Below are 14,767 nucleotides of genomic sequence, written 5' to 3' on the forward strand. Positions count from 1 at the left end.
CAAGATACAGAGTGCAAATCTTTTGTTGTGGATGTCGTGTGAACATACAGCTGAGGATACGAGCAGAGAGGGGATTCAAACAGGATACAGAATGCAAATCTTTTGTTGTGGATGTCGTGTGAGCATGCGGCTGAGGATGCGAGCAAAGAGGGGATTCAGACAGGATACAGAATGCAAATCTTTTGTTATAGATGTCATTTTCATTCTTTTGCCGTTTTCGTTTTGTCGTATTTTCGTCAGATCGTTTGTTCGTATTTGCGGTTGTTCGTTATGCGGCTCATTCGTAATCCTGTCGTTTTTGTATTTTGGTGCTTTAATTTTTTCGTATGTACACATTATTCTGCGGGTACGAAAATTAACATTTTCGTACGAAAATAACATTCGTACGAACGGGAATGCACATATCTACCTGTAAATAAGCATGCTGGTATTGAGTTGGTTAAGGTGTGCTTATGCTTCATAATTCACCCACTGAATCCAAATTCCATTATTAGTGGTGGAAAGTTCCCTGTAGCATGAAATTACATTGCACTGAATTTTGCCATTGCGTGTAATGGCTAAATCAGTGGTCCTTAACCCTGTCCTCAGGACCCACTAACAGTTCAGGTTTTATGTATTATAACCAGTTGTGGATTGCACTGATTACTATACCCAATTAAATAATATCTTATTGTGTCAAAAACATATATAGATATGTGGGTGAATATATCCTGCTCCTTGTGAGAAATCCTAGCAGCTAGTGTTCCCAATGCATGCTACTTAATTAATATAACGTGCCAAACAAATCAAATATATCAAAAGGTCGTCTAAATCCCAATGTGCAATATTCCCAAAAATGTCAATTAATGAATCAACCAGGTGTAGATGGCAAAAACCTGTGCAATGTTCTACATTTTTACCAAAAATTTAACAGCAAAGTGCAAATGCAAATAATAAACATATAAACCAACAGCAATAAGTGCATAAGCTATCTTCCAACGTATTCCACTAAATCCATAAAGTGCAATGTGCAAAAAATATAAGCATTTGATATACAATGACAAATAATTGATATAAAATGACAAATATAAATGAATGTCCCGAGTGATCACTCCTTTTGCTGCTGTTCTTATTTCGTGGTTCGGTGTTTCTACTTCCACCCAGTGCTTGCCACCACTACCTAGTAAAAATGGCCACTCACCAGATGGATGTGTCTGTGTGCCTTTGGTTCATTACAGGATAACCACTCCGTTGGAATAGATCCACCAGCAGCCTTTCCCAACAGTATGGTGGAATGTTTGGCTCTAATATGTCTCATGAAAAATGAATAGCCATCATGGTATAGTATGTTACCACTATTTATTAAAAAAGGTTCAAAACAACAGTTTTAAACTCACATTTTACAGTGCCGTTACGCCGGCACCAAGCTGATCCAGGGAGGGTGATATCGGCTATTCCGCCGCTGTGTGTCCTCTGTCGCCGTGTGCCTTACTCCTCGTTCTCGTATGGCAGACAGGAAATGACGAAAATCCCCTAGCAGCCTCTACACGTTTCACGGTTCCGTTTGCGTCATCAGGAACGTTTTATGTATTTCCTTGGGGAGATGCAGACTAGAATACTGCAATCACTGAGCAGCAAATGATATCACCTGTCATGTATTTCAGTTATCTTGCAAACCTGGCCTGTTCGTGGGCTCTGAGGACAGGGTTGATGACCACTGGGCTAGATGAATAAACCCAAGACGCTTTAAACCCTCCAAAACAATCCAAAAACCATTGGTGGTTAGTTGCATTTTAACCCCCCAAAAAACAATCCCACAATCCTTGGAGGTCAGTTGTATTTTAACCCCCCAAAAAACAATCCCACAATTCTTGGAGGTCAATGGCAGAGGGGTCATTGGGGTCACAGAGGGGACTAAGTCTCTGGAGGCACAGTGATAGGAGTGCAGGGGATGCTGATGGAACAGAAGTGTGGGGATCATTTGCAGGCAGAGGAGTGCAGCGGGCACTTGATGCACCAAGGATGACTAACAGAGTGGGCATTAATGGGTTCCCCTAAACAAAAAAGCACACCTGTACCTTTTTATTTTTCTGTCAGCACTCAGCTATTGCACCCAGAAGCAGGCTCCTATAGCAGAGAGTACAAGAGAGAGAATCCTGAGCATCAGTCAGCTCATATATATAGACCTGTGCACAGCTGAAACTAATAATGACATACCTCTAAACTTTTTGAGATAGGAACGAAGGACACCTATTAGCAAACGTATGTATGCATAGGACACACCCCCTGCCAAATAATTAGTTAAACCCACAAGTGTTTTGTTATTTTGTTTTGTTTTTTACCAATACTATTCCTTTATTTTGAAACTTACTAAGGCAGTAATGTAGAACTTTCATGAAAGGTTGAACACAGTGGCGAGTCCGACTGTTGTTTTTTTTCCGGGGAGGGGAAGCGGCAAACAACCAGCCACCCCCCCCCCACTCCGAGCAACACCCACCCCCCACTTACTCCATCGTGATGGATGGTGGCTGGCAGGCAGCATGGTTCTCTCCTCCATGGTGGCTTCCAGCTCCTCCAGTCTTCCTCCTAGGCATCCAATAGGATTGCCTGTCCTTTAAAAACCTGCTTCCTGATTGGCCGGGAAGAGGATCAGTGTTACAACAGCAAATATTAATTCCCTGTTGTAACACACTTGGGTGGGCTAAGAGTGCACTCTCTGTGACCCGAACCCACCCTATATTGAAGCGTATTAAAGCCTCTAATCTGCTCTAATTGGTGTTTCAAAAAAACAGCCCCCCTCTTGGAATTAATGCATCAATGTCCTTAAAGTGGCCGGACGCATGGATAGGGGAGGCGACGCCCGTGTGCCTTTAATAGATGGGCAGCCCCTGCTGTATAACACTTTTTGAAAGATAAAAAAGTGCATTTTTCTTACAACTATATAGATCAGACCAAAATGAGGGACACGTGAGGAAGAAAGAGGGACAGAGGTACTTTGTTCCAAATTAGGGACAGTCCTTGGAAATCAGGACAGTTGGGAGCTATGTAATGAGGCCTGGATACCAGGTAATATGTAGAAGTAAGGACCCAAAGCTCTACAAAGTTTTGGGGCTCCACCTCTGTGCAAGGGTTTTGGACAGAGTGGTCCCAATCCTCCTCTTCTCGGGTCCCCCGTGGCGCTCCTGGCCCCTCCCTGCATCGAGTGCCACCACGGAGAGCTGCATTCCATTGGGGCACTTGCGTCCATTGACCCAGACAGCCGGACATAGCCCCGCCCCTGGCGTGTCACTGGATTTGATTGACAGCAGCGGGAGCCAATGGCTCCTGCTACTATCAATCTATGCAATGAGGACCCGAGAGAGTGGCTGCAGCTGCTGGATTCATCCCTGTCACTGGAATAATTGGGTTCAAATAAGTAAAAGGGGGGCTGAGGGGGGCTTGCTGCATAGGATGCATTGAGGTAAAAGACCTTGAAGGTTTACAAGCCCTTTAAATGATTCTCAACCCTCAACTGCCACTTTTGATGGACAGCTTGGTCTGGTAAAGGAAGCTGAAATATAACAGACTTACTGGCCAGATCACCAGATGAAAAGAAAAAAAGGAAACAAATACAGACATCACATTTAGACCCCTTTCACACTGGGGCGGTGGGGCTGTAGCGCCGATTTACAGTTGTTTTCGTGGCGCTATTCGGCTGCTGGCGGGGTGCTTTTAACCCCGCTAGCGGCCAAAAAATTGTTAGCAGCAGCGGCACTTTGCCGGCGGTTCGGCGACACTGCCCATTGATTTCAATGGGCAGGGGCGCTTTATAAGCAGTGTATTCACTGCTCCTACAGCGCCTCAGGGCTGAGGACAAGGAGGAATCTGCACTGCACGGAGTGAGTAGGGTGTGCCCAGGCACATCCGTCACATCCTGAGCGCACGCCTATGGATATACTTTCAATTAAAACAGGTCTTAGTTAATTAATATTTATTTTTTTACTGTCACAATGTAGAGTAAAAGATTTCCTATCATCTGTGCCCAGTCTTGCCACAAATAGTTAATCCAGCTCTGAGCAATCCTCTTTTATTGTTCAGTAATATAAAACGGACTAACAGAGAAAAACCTTAGTCCGTTCCGCCCCCTTGCTGTGAGTGACAGGTTATTTACATATCTCATGCACTAGCTTGAAACAGGCATTATTTTTTAATTCCCACCCCCACTCTTTTTCTGAAGTCATGTGATTACTTTTCTGCATTTTGACTGGATGTTAGTGATCATAGCAGAATTCAGTGTAAGTAATACACAAAACAAAATGCATGTTGACAGGGGGAGGGTAGAGGTGGGCGGAGAGTCTACTGACATCACGACTCCACCCACCGAGCTCCAGACAACAGATCCACCCACAGAATCTGCTGTTTTTCAGTTCTTATAACAGATAGGGTGGAGACATTTGACAGGAGGCATGTATATCCTTATAGATCAGCACTATGACAGTAGTTTAGAAGGGATGAGAGCGGGTTTACATCCACTTTAAACAACTGCCATGGGAATAAGTGTTTAAATTTGAAGATTTCCCCTTCCAGGTGACATTAGTAAGATTTAGAATAGCACAGCTACCGAGAATGAATCTCCCTAATCCTGACACAGACAGCAGTCAAACCTGAAAGTGGTTGTAACCCCTGTAGACTCTACCCAAATCTAGACAAAAAGTTTTGCCTTTAGTTAAATGTAGCCACCCTGGCCTAAGCAGGGATGACTTGTGGCTAAATGTGGTCTTGCTGGGTGGTAGAAGGTCCAAGCTGATTTATAGTCTGTTTACTTATTTGGTTTCCCCCTAACCTCAGTGTTGATGTTGTTACTTTCTGCTGCCAGTAGGTGTTATGGGTACCTCTAGAATTAGAGTGAGATGCCACAGTAATACTCTGTAAAGAATATTTATGTTTCCCCTGGCCAAACAGTAGGAGGTTTGTTGACACTGGTGCATGCTAGGGGAGAGTATAAATATATGTTGTGAACCTTGTGAAAGATCTAATGCCCCTGGGCTCAAGCCTGGGGAGGGTGTGTGATGTGCAGCTGGGTGATTAGGCCTAGAACCTAAAAGGCCTTTGCATGTGCTTGATGCACATGCAACACAAGAAGCAGCATGTCTAGGTCAGGGAGACTCATAGAGCACAAGAGCCTGGAAGGAGGGGAGGTGATACTTGGAATGCAGTACCAGAGGTGACTCTGTTGCTGCAGACTCTGATGAAAAAAATTTGCGGACATCCTCGGAAAGCATCAAAAGGATCGCTGAGGCTGCTGCTGCTGTTAGCAATACTATTGTTTCTGCAAAAAGCACAGGTTGCTGGACCGAATGCGATGCAAATTCAGCCCTACAATTTGTAGGGCTGAATTTACATCACACAGACATTGAAGGTGAGCTGCACAGCTGTGCGGTGCAAATCATATGCAATGTCTGAGATCGCACAAGTGTGAACCGACACTAAGTCCTTAAAGTGATTGGCACCCTGTTACACATCCCCCACTTTTCAGCATTGGATCCAGCCTTGAGAAAATGTTAGCCCACCTTGCCACTGGGGGTTCCTCTCACACCTCCGGGTTGCTACATAGACTTGAAATAGCTGCTCTGCTGGGGCTGCTGACATCATGTCCAAGATGGTGATACCCAGCAGCTGTCTTAGGCGTTTTGGATGAAAGAGGCTTTTACAGGTATAGATTGAAAATACCCTAAATACATACTGAATTTTATGGAAAGATTTTTGTTGAAATGATTGTTCTGGTGACAGTGTCTCTTTGACCATAATATATGTGGAAGCTGCACATTGTGTCAAAGTATTTCTATATAGAGGCAGAGTTTGAAATACTATTGCCAGCTCTGAACAATATTATTTGAAAGGTGTTGTGGAACCCCGTTCCACAACGTTCTCAAGAAGGCAACGTATATATAGATTCTGAGTGCAGGTGTGGGTTTAGTATACCATGCTTATTGTATACATGATGATGAATGAGTAAGGCAGGCTATACACTGATTATAACCATGTATGGTCAGGCTGAATGTACCAAGTTGATTGATCAATCAACTTGGGTATGACCAGCATGCCAGGTTTTACCTGTGATTAGCGCACACAATATCAGTTTTGCACCTCTTCATAGCAAGTGACAAGTTATCCTAAACATCCTAATACCCAAAATATGCCTTTTAACCAAATGCAAATGTGGATTTGTGAATTAAATGTTTAATTTATGTCTCTAACAAATGAATCCGTGAAGCCTCTTGTGCTCACAAATTAAATATAAATAATTATAAGGGCGAGCTGCAGTACACAAAGTGCCTGACTTTCTGTAAAATATAAGTGTAACAAATTCCACGCTCACAAAACCAATTCGAAAGTGAATTATGGTAAAACAATACACTTAATACCACATGTGTGAATTCATCCAAAGTTTAACATCAAAAAAAGTCAAACAAATCAATTTCTACTTGTGTATGTGCAATCATATAATAATATTCACAAAAAAAGTCACAAAGAAAACAAAGTCCAAAGAAAAAAAGCTGTGGCCAATCTTTACATCTTACTATGTACGTGAAATGATTCTACCACCAAGAAGCACAAAATGGCCACTCACCCTATAACTTTGGCCTTTGAAAATCAAAGGTCAACATGCACGTGGTTCTCTTTAGAAGAGTGAGACACTGGTGGTCTTGCAATCAAAATTGGAAAGAAACTGTGTTCAATAAGAGTGGTCTACCATCTAAAGAAAAATGTTTTAAATGAATTCTCAGGGCTTTATAAAATGTTAATGAAGCTTTGTCCTTCGTAATAGATACAAGTGTTCATTTTAATGTGAATTTTACTATGCATTATATGATACCACAAAGCATCCCAATAAACTGCATTCATCAATGAAGATTTTTTTGAAAAATATTTTCTCATGACTGTAGGATTTAAAGCAGAGTTCTATTCCATGGACATCAATCGTGGTCTTAAAAGCGAAAGCACAAAGGATGCTTTCATCTACAGGATTACAGTCTTTTCCTATTGTCCCTATCGTGTGTATTAGCTTAGATGTTAAGTGATGCATAATAACAAGGGAAATGAGCAAAGTGATTTTAGGAATTCTTCTCAACTTTGTTGTTCTTTTGTTAATGCCAGAAAATTAATATTTAGAAACATTAAATAATTTTTGCTCCGGGGAAAAGCATCAGAGGGGAAGAGTGGCTATTAGAAAACTGTTAAGGAGTTAAAAATTAAGTTCCAGATTAATTAAATTAAATATACCTCAGTTTAACTGTCTACATTGCCATAATTTTAAGAAAACTTTATTACAGCTTCTTAGATGTGAACAGATTGATATTTGCCATACCAAGTCCTCATATTAAGGAAGGGTGATGATACCTCTATTGTGATTACATGATGGCTTTGTTATGGCCTTGTAAATTCGACTTTTTCTTCAGTGTCGATGAGCCTATTTTTTTGTATGTGGCTAAACTCAAATAGGTTTTTGACTCCTCGATGACCCGTATTAATGTAATTGCAACACGAATCTAGCACTGCCCATGATTTTTTATTTGCACTAACGTCCAAATTTTAAGGGTGTGCCCCCTTCTTCAAGGTCCAAGCTGTACTGCTTGGACCTTGAAGAAGAAGGCACACCCCAAAAGCTTGTTCTAAAAATTTGGATGCGAGTGCAAATACAAAAAGAAGTATCATAGACAGTACTTAATTGTTCCTGACTCCTGGGAGGAAACCAAAGAATCCTGTAGGAAACCACACAAACAAAGGGAGAATATACAAGCTCCATGCTGAACATGTACATGGTGGAAGTTGAAGTGCAAATCCTGCCCATGCAATGCAAAATCTCTAACCACTAAGCTTCTAAAAAAAATCTGTCAATGAATATAGAAAAGTGAATATGCTTATGCAAGATTTTTAATGATCCAAATGCATAGAAATTAACAATGACTCTTTGGCCAAACCTTTCTTTGTTTGTAGGCCATACATGGAGCAAATTTTTTTCTTACAACCACAGGTTTACTCACCTCTAATAAGACAGTGTTGACAGGGGAATATCTCCCGCTGAGCCATTGTATTCTCCTGGCAGGGGGACGGGGTTGGCTGATTAATCAATCAATTTGGTACATTTTGCCTGCACGTAAATTATTATTATTTAGGTACGTATATAGCACCTAGTACATCACTGTGCCGCCCAGTAAATGATTAAAATTCTCGGTTAGTTCCTGCCATCTATGGCCGCCTTAGATGCATTAGGATTCTTTCAGCCATACGGTATGAAAAGTGATCAGTGGCGGACCATAATTCATAGGGTGGTGTAGCAGTTGCTGATAGACGTTCAAGAGGCCTGTTTTTAACTTTGTTTTCATTACTGAGCAGAAATTTTACATTGTGGGACTGCACTGCAACAGGGAGCCAAATGTTTGGCTTGCAGTTGCAGTGCGACCTCTTGATCTCAATGGGAAAGTTTGTCTGGTGGTCCTGTCTGTCAAACTCTGCAGCCCAAGTTTAAAATGCCATGGCTGTAAAGCAAAGCATCATGACCCCATAATGTGTATATACCTGTCAGGCTGTAATATTAGACTTGGGGCAGGTGGCTGTTGGGACTGTTAAACCATGTCTCAGCCACCTATTTTTACTAACATCTGTCTGCTCGTGCCTAACTGGGGAAATTTCCTCACAGGTTCTGTCATTATTACTACCATTTAATAGGCCAGAATGTTAGTGGGAATCCACAGGGAACACAGAAAAATATTAATTGCTTTGTGGAGGTATAAAAAATGCAGCTCTTGATGCAATATTCATCCTATGAATTTTATCCAGAATAGTACTGACACTGGATCTCAGAGTGGGGAGAATGTGAAGGACAGTGTAGATCCTCTTCCGGGTTGAATGATGCCCAGCATCATTCAACCCACTTCCTGTATACCCTAACCCACTTCCTGTGAGCCCAGAGCATCAAGACCAACCCCCCGGTGGGGTACATCATCAAACTGCCTTGGACTCACAAGAAAATGCTACAAGATTAAGGACCACACACTGTCAGATGAGGAAGAGTAATGTCCCATACACACGACCGGTTTTCTTGTCGAAAAAAAAAACAATGGTTTTCCCGAGGGGATTCCGCTCAAGCTTGTCTTGCGTATACGCGGTCACACCAAATTCTGACATTCAAAAACGCGGTGACTTAAAAAAAACACTACGACGAGCCGAGAAAAAATAAGTTCAATGCTTCCCAGCATGCTTCGACTTGATTCTGAGCATGCACGTTTTTTTTGCGTGTTGAAATTGCATACAGGCGAACGGTTTTCCCTCTAGAATTTTTTTCCTGGAGGGAAAAAAGAGATCCTGCTCTCTTTTTTTTCCCCGGCAGTTTTCCTGTGGGAAAAAGTCTCATGGAGCATACACACGGTCGGGATTCCCGAAGAAAAGCTCTCATCCGAGTTTTTCCAATGGGAAAACCATTCGTGTGTATGGGGCATAAGAGTCTCAGAGGAGAGATGTTACATGACCAGATTGAAGACTTCAGGATTTAGGGTATTTATACAGATATGGGGGCTTCAGGTGGGAGGGGTTCCCGAAGAAAAGCTAGAGTTTCACATAAGTACAAATATACAAAAAAAAGGAGCTTACTTTAGCTTTTAAAGAATGTTTTTCCTAGCAATTTGAAACATCAGTATGTCTATTACTAGAATAATTTAATGTTTTTCTTCCTTTACCCCTGTGCCTGTTTAATATCTGCTCACTATCTACATATTTGAATCTTTTTGAAGTTATGACGCACAAGCCGTTTTATTATGACAAATTTATATGAAAGTGTCACTGGTCATGGATCTATGAGGTCATAAAAGGATGCTGGTAGTTTTATTTATTGTGATGTCCTCATATACAGTAATTCATTGATGACACTACACTGTGCCCTCAATCTGTCTTCCTATTTCAGAAAATTACATACATTTAGGCAGCAATCAATGGAATCAGAAAAGAAAAAGAAAATCTACAAAGAGGATCACAGAGTTTTCTACTTTCCCATCACTGGAGGAAGCAGATGCAGAAGAAAGGAAACAATTTAAGTCTTTCATGGAACAACTAGGGGCAAAGAACATTTTTGAAGAGTATGGAACATTATTTATTTTATTTGTAGATCTGACCACCTCGTTTGTATCTTCTTTGGATAATATGTACAGTACATACAGTATGCAAAAAGAGTCATACATTTATTATTTATTATTTATTATTCTCCCAAAAATTACAAAAAAGTATACATCATCGGGAGATACATTTTTTCTGTATTTTGCTATTTAAATTCATAGTTTAAGTACAAAGATTAATAAATAGAGGATGAAAAAAAAAATCATCAGTGTCAATTAAGTAGATGAAAACATTGCCACACTTTGGCTGCCTACTTTAATAATTACAGTATGGCTGAGGAAAATTGAAATTTCGTTTTTAAAAAGCCTGGTCGAATTTGGTTATGCCAATATCTATATGAGGTGAAAACATTGCAGAGTCAGACTCCACTGGCCAGAAGAAAAATTATGGAGTGAATTAATAAGAAGTGTCAAGCTTTGTCTTAGCTTTGTCTAATTTGGTGCAGTTCCCTAGACCAGCCGATCAGCTTTTACATTTTCACTTTCTAATTGGTTGCTATGACAAGGGCACCCATTGAGACGGAACTTGTTTCACACACTTTTGACCAATCCCCTTTTTGTGTCAGTATCTTCTATCCCAACACAAAAAAATGTGGCAAACTTTAATACTAGAATGAATTTAATGCAGTGTAGCGAAAAACACAGAGCCCAGCTTATTCTGCTCCGTATGCTTACATTAAAATAAAAGAAATGTAGATAAATACATAAATAAAATGCTGCTGTGTCACTGATTGGGGGATGGGGGGGGGGGTGCAGTGCATGAGCTTCTAATAGAAGTCAAGAAATTATTCAGTGCTTGTGGTGAGAATGCTGAGATTGAATTGCTTCACAGTGTCTGCAGCTACAGATGTCAGTGAAAACAAACACTGATATAAGACAGAAAGTTCAGGGAAGTGAAGGAACAATTTTCGCAAAGGGAAGAGACAGCAAAAAAAAAAAAACTTGTTGGGGGTTTTACCTATTCATTACTATTAGGTAATAGTACCTAGTTAGTATTCGAAATGTAAAAAAGAATGGCTTTAGATAAGTTATATAAATGGCTTACTCTATTCTTGTTGCAGTAATAGTTTTTTTAAATGTAATATACTTCAGAAAAAATAATCTTTATCACAATTAGGCTAAATCAAAAATATATTTCTTCTTGATTATTCAAGTGAGACAGAAATCTGGAAACTGTGGAACAAGTTGAGTTGTGAGGAGCCTCGCTTACTGGAGAATCTTGAAGAATTCCTGGCAAAGGTGACAAGTCAAATCAAAGACGCCAGAAAGGAAAAGGAGACATTAGAGATTATGTTGAAAAAGTAAGTTTCTAAGTAAAAAGTATGTTTTTATATCTGTACTTTTTTAAAAAGTGTGTACTTCATGTGGAAAGTACACAAAAATGCTTCTATCAATGGTAAGTGTTCCCATAGGCGCTACATGCTATGTCATTTTGTTTAACATGGAAGAAAATGATTTGTTCCAGGAAATATGATTATGTAATCATCATTAAAGTAATACTAAAGCTTTTTTTTCTAAAATAACAAACACGTTATACTTACCTGCTCTTTGCAGGGGTTTTGCACACAGCAGCCCCGATCCTTTTCTTTTCGGGCCCCTCACTGGCGCTCCTGGCACCTCCCACAAGGGAAAGCTGTTTGCCCCGGGGGCACAGCTGCAAGCTCACTTCTGAGCCACTGCTCTATACATCAATAAGACACATAGAGCCGTGGCTCGGCCTTGCCCCCTACTCCCTCATTGGCTCACTGGCTGTGATTGACAGCAGTCGTAGCCAATGGGCTCCTGCTGCTGTCTCAGCCAAATAGGAGGGAGAGTCCCCATCCAGCCATACTGTCGTGAACATCGCTGGATCGGAGGGGGCTCAAGTAGGGATAGGGGGCTGGGTGGGGGGGAGGCACTGCAAAAATGAATGAAGGTAAAAAACCTTGAGCCTTTAGAATCACTTTAAAGTGTATGTAAACCTTCACCTTGTAAAACAACCTATTCAGTCAAAAACAGAAATGAAAGGCAAAACATTTTTGTATAGATATAAAAAAACATTATAACCACTTGAAGACCAGGCCCTTTTCTGACATCTGTAGCTTACAAGTTAAAATCAGTATTTTTTGCTAGAAAATGACTAATGCCGCGTACACACCATCACTTTATGTGATGGAAAAAAATGACGTTATCAAAAACGTCACTTTAATTGACCGTGTGTGGGGGAAAACGTCATTTTATGTCTTGTTAAAAAACGACCAAAAAAAATTCAAGCATGCTTCAATTTTATGTGTCGTTTTTCAAAAGTGCACTTTTTACTTCACAGAAATTGACCGTGTGTAGCAAAAAACGTCGTTTTCTAAGACGTTTTTGCATCCACGCATGCCCAGAAGCTACTTATGAAGCAAGCTTCAATGGTAAAACGTGGTGGAACGTAACCTCACTTTGCAAGAACATTGTGAGAAAAACGATGGTGTGTAGGCAACTTCGTCTTTGAAAATTGAAGTTTCAAAAACGTCATTTTTTACTTCACAGAAAGTGTCGTTTTTTTTCATCACATAAAGTGATGGTGTGTGTATGCGGCATTAGAACCCCCAAAAATGTTTATATATATATATATATATACAGTATATATACACAAACACAAGTATCTCACAAAAGTGAGTACACCCTTCACATTTTTGTAATTATTTTATTATATCTTTTCATGTGACAACACTGAAGAAATGACACTTTGCTACAATGTAAAGTAGTGAGTGTACAGCTTGTATAACAGTGTAAATTTGCTGTCCCCTCAAAATAACTCAACACACAGCCATTAATGTCTAAACTGCTTCATCAGAGCCTCTAGCATAGCTAGAGAACTGAATTGACCATGGTGTGCTCTCCTGCTAAGTGTGGTCAGCTTTTAAAAGGAAAGCAGAGGGACAGGCAGGAATATCAGGGATTTCCCACAAAGGAAGCAATACCAAGAGAACAGGATACTTTTTCATACAAGTACATGGTACAGCAGGCACATATAAGGAATATGAAATATTGGTGTAACAAACTCTTTAAACAAGAATTGTGATTATGATGGAGGTGATTATTATTATTATAAAAATAATATAATGTATTTTTATTTGAGTTTATAATAATATTTAGTCCAGTAACTAGAATAATGTGATATGTTTATTTTATTTTCCTTTAACATAAATCCTGAACTTATACTTGTGAATAGTAATAAGTGAGGTTGCACCGATGCCAGTATCGGTGCCCATACTTTGCATGTACTGTACATGTGCCAGGCTGTAAAAACTCACTGAAACCTGTGAAAATTATCTGAAACTAATTTGAAACTGATGTAATACTGATGTCTTTGCAGGTGAAATCCATTAGTTTTCATGCATGTATCGTGTGTCCTAATATAACTGTCACATGACACTAAAAATAGGTATTAGTAATTGGTATCGGCAAGTACTTGAGAAAAAGTATTGGTACTCGTACTTTGTTTTAAAATTCTGGTATTGGTGCATCCCTAGTTATAAATGAATTTACTGAACAATCACATTTTCTATTTAGCATGATCCTGTGGCTAGGCTATAGACATTCAAGTATTTACATATTCGTATCAAGTAGTAAATGCTCTTTAAATCAAGCCATCATTGATCTCTGTAGCTGCAGGCACTGTGGAGCAATTCATTCTCAAAAGTTGCCACAGAAGCACTGAAGCTCAGTTCACCTGCTTCCCTTCCAGCTTCTGTGTTTACAATGAATTTGAAGACTTGAAAGATGGATAGATGTTGAATCTCTGCTGGGAGGAGAGAGTTGAGCTGGATTAGAGGGCAAATGATCTTGAATGATCTTGCACTTATGTTTACATTTCTCTTGGCCTTCCCATTTTAAAGCACAACATGTATTTACATAAAGAGTTTGTGCTGTGCCCTGACACTGTGGTCAGTTTACATGCCTCTGTCATCTGCAGCCCTGCTCTGCCCTTCTCTGTCCTCCTTCCCCCCCTCCCTCCCTGTCTGTCAGCTCGAGACACTGCCCGACCCTCTTCTCCTGCTGCTTTAAAAACGATAATCTTGTCATCCCATCCCCTCTGTTATATAACAATACTGTATATGTCCCAGTGTCTGATCTACATAAAAAAGATGCCGATTTCTACCTTATATCAGAGCGTCTCTCAGCGCTTACGTGACTCCTCGGCTCTCACTCCTTTCTCCTCCCCAGCTGACATCAGCATACGTTTTTGGCCCCTCCCGCTATAGCTGTCAGCCCGGGAGAGGAGAGACCCTCTGATATAAGGTACAAATCGGAGAGTGCTGGCAGACGCTCTGATATAAGGTACAAATCGGCATCTTTTTTATATAGATCAGACACTGGGACACATGTTGTTAAATAACATAGGGTATGAGGTGAATAGATTATAGTGGCTTAACATGCACTTTAAAGATGCCACACTCAGGTGTAAATGCAGTCTAATGCCGCATACACACGGACGGAATTTCAGACAACAAATGTTCAAAGATTATTGTCGGAAAATACGACCGTGTGTATGCTCCATCGGACATTTGCTGTCGGAATTTCCGACAACAAATGTTTGAGAGCTGTTTCTCAAATTTTCCGACAACAAAATTCCACGCATGCTTGGAAGCGAGCAGAAGAGCCGCACTGGC

General features: G+C 40.4%; 1 protein-coding gene across 5 annotated transcripts in view; it reads left to right on the forward strand.

Moving 5' to 3' along the window:
* Positions 1–14,767, forward strand: part of LOC120927002 (ras-related protein Rab-44-like) — a 136,773-nt gene that overhangs the window by 20,260 nt on the left and 101,746 nt on the right. For all 5 annotated transcript variants that reach the window (XR_005747018.1, XM_040337375.1, XM_040337374.1 and 2 more), the window contains 2 exons: positions 9,920–10,091; positions 11,282–11,428. Coding sequence is in view for 4 of the 5 variants with exons in the window: in XM_040337375.1 (XP_040193309.1) it covers positions 9,920–10,091; positions 11,282–11,428 (319 nt within the window). In the remaining variant the exon portion in view is untranslated. The remainder of the gene's footprint in view (positions 1–9,919; positions 10,092–11,281; positions 11,429–14,767) is intronic.

The sequence above is a fragment of the Rana temporaria genome, chromosome 2 (assembly GCF_905171775.1).
Source record: "Rana temporaria chromosome 2, aRanTem1.1, whole genome shotgun sequence".
Taxonomy (NCBI): domain Eukaryota; kingdom Metazoa; phylum Chordata; class Amphibia; order Anura; family Ranidae; genus Rana; species Rana temporaria.